Source organism: Miscanthus floridulus, unplaced genomic scaffold (assembly GCF_019320115.1).
Source record: "Miscanthus floridulus cultivar M001 unplaced genomic scaffold, ASM1932011v1 os_2472_1_2, whole genome shotgun sequence".
NCBI lineage: Eukaryota > Viridiplantae > Streptophyta > Magnoliopsida > Poales > Poaceae > Miscanthus > Miscanthus floridulus.
In genome coordinates this window covers 189129-193757 of record NW_027098317.1, presented here as the reverse complement: position 1 = coordinate 193757, position 4629 = coordinate 189129, and the positions used below count along the sequence as shown (strand labels likewise).

The 4629-nt window shown below is 46.2% G+C and overlaps 1 protein-coding gene across 1 annotated transcript; it reads right to left on the bottom strand.

Moving 5' to 3' along the window:
* Positions 1–720: 720 nt before the first annotated feature.
* LOC136534988 (uncharacterized protein At4g28440-like) lies at positions 721–3123 on the bottom strand. Its single transcript, XM_066527333.1, has 2 exons — positions 2691–3123; positions 721–1317 (listed from the first exon to the last, which is right to left on the bottom strand). The coding sequence occupies exons 1-2, from the start codon at positions 3004–3006 to the stop codon at positions 1133–1135; spliced, it is 501 nt and encodes a 166-aa protein (XP_066383430.1). The 5' UTR covers positions 3007–3123; the 3' UTR covers positions 721–1132.
* Positions 3124–4629: the final 1506 nt, after the last annotated feature.

Genomic DNA, 4629 nt, shown 5'->3' with positions numbered 1-4629 from the left:
TGCATATCGATGAGGTGAGTGTAGATTGAGGCCAGTATGCAGTTGGAGTTCTTTCATGACCCAAAAGAAGAAACAACAACAACAACAAAGCCTTTAAGTCCCAAACAAGTTGGGGTAGGCTAGAGTTGAAACCCAACAGAAGCAATCGGTTCAGGCACGTGAATAGCTGTCTTCCGAGCACTCCTATCTAAGGCTAAGTCTTTGGATATATTCTATCCTTTCAAGTCTCCTTTTATTGCCGCCCAAAAGAAGAAAAAAAAATGAAAATGAAAACAAACCGCTACTGCACTTACTATCACCCATTCCATGATAGGGATCAGGGGATGTCACCTAGACTTAGAGGGCATTGCGCACGAGGCAGGGCAACTGGCTACACGGGCTAGAATCCATACCATACGGATGGAGATTGATGGGGTTGACGTGCGGGCGGCAGAGGTCGTCGGTTGGCAGCGGCCGGCACGGGTTGAAGTTAACAGCTGCTGGGGGGCCGGACCTGACGAACGACTTGGCTTGCATCCGTTTCTGTTTCCACGCTACCCTCACCCAGAGCTGTTCCTGGACCCAGAGAGGAAGACGCCACAGGTCAGTCAGTCCTAGCCAGTCAAGTAGATGCAGTGTAAATTTTATGACGATTGCTGAACAGCACCAGTCAATCTATGGATCACAAATTTGAAAACCAACCACCCAGTTCGATTCAGTTCACAGGAACAGAGCCAACCATAACCATAATCATATTTCTGATATTACTATAGCAAGAATTAGCACCTCAACAAAAAAGGCATCGCCACCTTCATTTTCTCACCATACCACAAAACTTAAAACAGGCACTGCAAGATCAAATGGATTCAGAAACACACCCAACGTGAGAAAAAAAAAAAAGTAGTAGCATTAAGAGAGACTAGGCGTCACGGAACGGATAGCATCAGTCAGACAGAACACCTGCTGCTGCTGTACATAATTCGACATGCTTCTTCAAGATAATCTTAAAATTAACAGTCCCAATCGCCAGCCTTCCAGGATAATAATTAGATAGGATCATAGGAGCCTAACACTACCGCTTCCTTAACTGAAATATATGTCCACAGCCCGACTTCGCCCAACAGATGGTAATATCGCTTCTGCTCATTCCTCTTCAGTCGACATCCACCAGCTCGTACTCCACCAGCGACATGTTGTTGTCTTGGTTCACCTTGAAATCGGCAGGCAGAGTCACCTCAATCCGACCCCACTTGTCCACTGCCAGCCTCATGGTGCCCTTGAACATGTCAATCTTGGCGTTGCGGAAGATCACTGTTGTATCTGGCTTCAGAAGGTCAACTGTCCACAATTCCACAAAAAAGGAAAGCGTGGTTAGATTGTAACCAACTAACCACAATGATGGATATCACAAACCTACTAATAATATGCACATAGCCATAGAGCAATCTTCCATAGATTCCAGGTATATATGATAGAGAAATCACCAGGATTTGAGCAATCTGTAATTAATTAATCTAAACAACGCAATGTCATGTGGACATCAGAAAGAGTTATCACAGTAGGAGAAAACCGACGATTTTCCATAGCAGAAGCAACCACAATCATCAGTTTTCAAATGATGCAACGCCACATGGCCGACAATTGTTTCTAAAAGCAAGAAACATCAGTTTTGAACAATGCAATATCATGAGTCATCACACAGGGGAAAACCAGCAACGTCTAAAACAAAAGCAACATCCAGCGGTTTCAAATGACACAATGTCATGACTCATGAGTCATCACGCAGGGGGGCAACCAACGACGTGTTAAAACAGACAATTGTCACGCATGGGAAAACCAGCAACGTCCAAAACAAAAGCAACATCCAGCGGTTTCAAATGACACGATGTCATGAGTCATCACGCAGGGGGGCAACCAACGCCGTGTTAAAACCGACAATTGTTTCTAAAAGCAAGAAACGTCAGTTTTGAACAATGCAATATCATCACGCATGGGAAAACCAGCAACGTCTAAAACAAAAGCAACATCCAGCAGTTTCAAATGACACGATATCATGAGACATCATGCAGGGGGGGCAACCAACGACGTGTCTACCTATAATAACCTGGTGGTTTCTGCATGTCACCACGTCCTGGTTCCCACCATGTGACAGACAACAGATGTGTGTTGGTCACCCAGAGTTTCCCATATTGATTGAAGGCTCACAAAGCACGCTCCAAAATAGCAAACTTTAAGTGAAACCCTCTTGTTGCATAACACCAAGGTCCTATATATATGGGGCAATAATGTAGGCACTAGAACTACTCTGGCAGGATATTTGCAGTGCAATCAACACCCAATCCCTCCATCCCTAGCCCTAGCGAGCAATAAGAGTAGGAGCACACACAACATCATGGCATAGTAAGCAGATGAATCAAATCAAAACAGGGCAGAAACTATGATGTAGATGTAGTCTATATGCAATGTAGGATCCAGCTAGTTGATGTTCATTGTGTATTAACTATGAAAAACACAGGCACTAATCAGTAGCAGTTATACACATGAAGTATATCCGGTCATAAGGTCAGCGCCAGATCTGCAATTCTACATGTGTGATCTAATCCGACTAGCACATCAGTTGGTCGATGGATCGATGGAATCGGAAGCGCGAGTGATTCATGAGCGAGAGAGAAAAAGGGTATGGGGGAGCAAGCGGATCGCAGGCAGCATACCCTGTTCGTTGCGGGCGGTGACGAGGACGGTGCCGGTGCTGTCTCCGACGAGGCACTCGGCGACGCGGGTGCGGCCGAGGTGCGTGGAGGGCTTGTCGAGGACGGTGCGGGCTGAGATGACGCGGGCGGTGAGGGTGTGGCCGTGCGTCTGGGGGCGCAGCTGGTCGATGGTGGTGAAGACGGGCTTGCGCAGGGTCTTGGCGCCGTCGGCGGGGCCTGGGACCGCCGGGGCAGGGGCGAGTCCGCGGCGGACGTAGCCGGTGCCGGGCGGCGGGGCGCCGCGGCCTCGGAAGGGGCGCCTGGGAGCCGTCGACATCGGCGATCCTCCCTCCAAAACCCTAGCGTGGGCGGCGGCGGCGGTGTGCTGGGGTTGCAGTTGGAGTTGGTGGCGGCCGGTTCGAGAAGACAAGTTGTTGTTGCGACTCGCGAGAGGGCAACTGCCAGGTGGGGTGGGGGTACGCCCGGTATTTAATACTGCTCCACCAAGACAGACACGTGGGCCCCGGGGGAGTCAGAGTCTGGGACCCGCACGCACGACGCATCGGATGGAGAGAGAGAGAGGGGGGAAGAGGAAGGCGAAGGGTCGAAGACGATACGACGCCTGGGCATGTGGGCTGGCTGGGCCGAAACGGTTGGAGTGGACGGAGGCTGTTGAGGCCCAGCCCAAGTTGCATTGCAGCACCTTCCACCGTCAACACGTGTGTCAAATAAATTCCGCAACACTGCGATTGTGATAGATTCTGTTTTCCACTTTTCTTTTTTGTGTCTGACTGATGAAGGAAACCACGTCCATCGTTTTGACGATCTTTGTGACGACCTAGGTCATTACCACTTTACGTATGATTTATTACTCCACGGATAGTAGATTTGTCGAATAATAAAACATAATCAAAGTTGGTAATAGAAAATAGCTAGAGGGTACCAATAAATATTACAATACCATCCTACGCACTTAAGTCTTTAAAGAAGCATCACATATTTGCGCATTATTACAAGCCCGATATATAGAAGTCCAAACTAGATTACGAGGTGAGCGACAAAGACATATCGCTCCTGACATACATAACTGAGCCTTATTTATTCATCACATCCACCATAGGAGGTGGCAGCAACTCGACTAGCTTTCTCATAGTCATCCTAATCTATATAGGCATATCCATCGTCTAGAGACTCTTGTGCACATTCTTGGGATCCTCTGAAGAGGGAGAGTTAACAAGAGTGAGCACAACGTACTCAACAAGCATATAAATATCAAAGCAATACAATCTGGTCACCTCAAATGATCAATAATATATCATCTTGTTGTTCAAAATATCATTTGTAGAACAAGTCAAGTTTAATTTAAAACACTACTATCACTTGTATCTTGAGAAAGAGCCACCCATAGGTTTCCGTAGCCTCTGATCCAAGAGACATGACATGAATTCATGATTTAACTCTGCGTAGGTTTGTACCACTTTAGCCATAATTACCTTGACCAATTTTCCATCGCACTTCCTTAGGTGCGACTCATGGTCAAGATACCGAATTTCCCCATTTCGTATAATTATGCATCCACATCTATCCATGTGCGCTAATATATATATGCATGTATGTCCTTCATTGACACCTGATTGGGGATTTCATCACCCAATCCTCTCCTCACTTACTATAGGGATTATACAACAACTTCATGGGTACTAGAATCAACTCTTCCCAAACGAGTCCATAGTTGACACGAATTTATACGGCCTAATAACACAAGTGAGAGTTGATTATTAGTCCTACCAAACTTTTCCAACTAAATATACAGTAGGGAATTAGCTGCTCCATCAGCTAACCCAATGTCATCAAATTCACATATCATCCATCCATAGTCAATTTTAGAAAATAATATTTAATGCAGGTTACTTTATTTTCTCAAACTTTGTATAAAAATTCAAGGAGAAAATGATCAAGT

Bases quoted from the DNA above. Each gene is read 5' to 3' on its own strand.
- LOC136534988 (XM_066527333.1), bottom strand. From the start codon at position 3,006: ATGTCGACGGCTCCCAGGCGCCCCTTCCGAGGCCGCGGCGCCCCGCCG. The intron at 1,318-2,690 runs GTATGCTGCCTG...AATTGTGGACAG, and splicing joins CACCGCCCGCAACGAACAGG to TTGACCTTCTGAAGCCAGAT.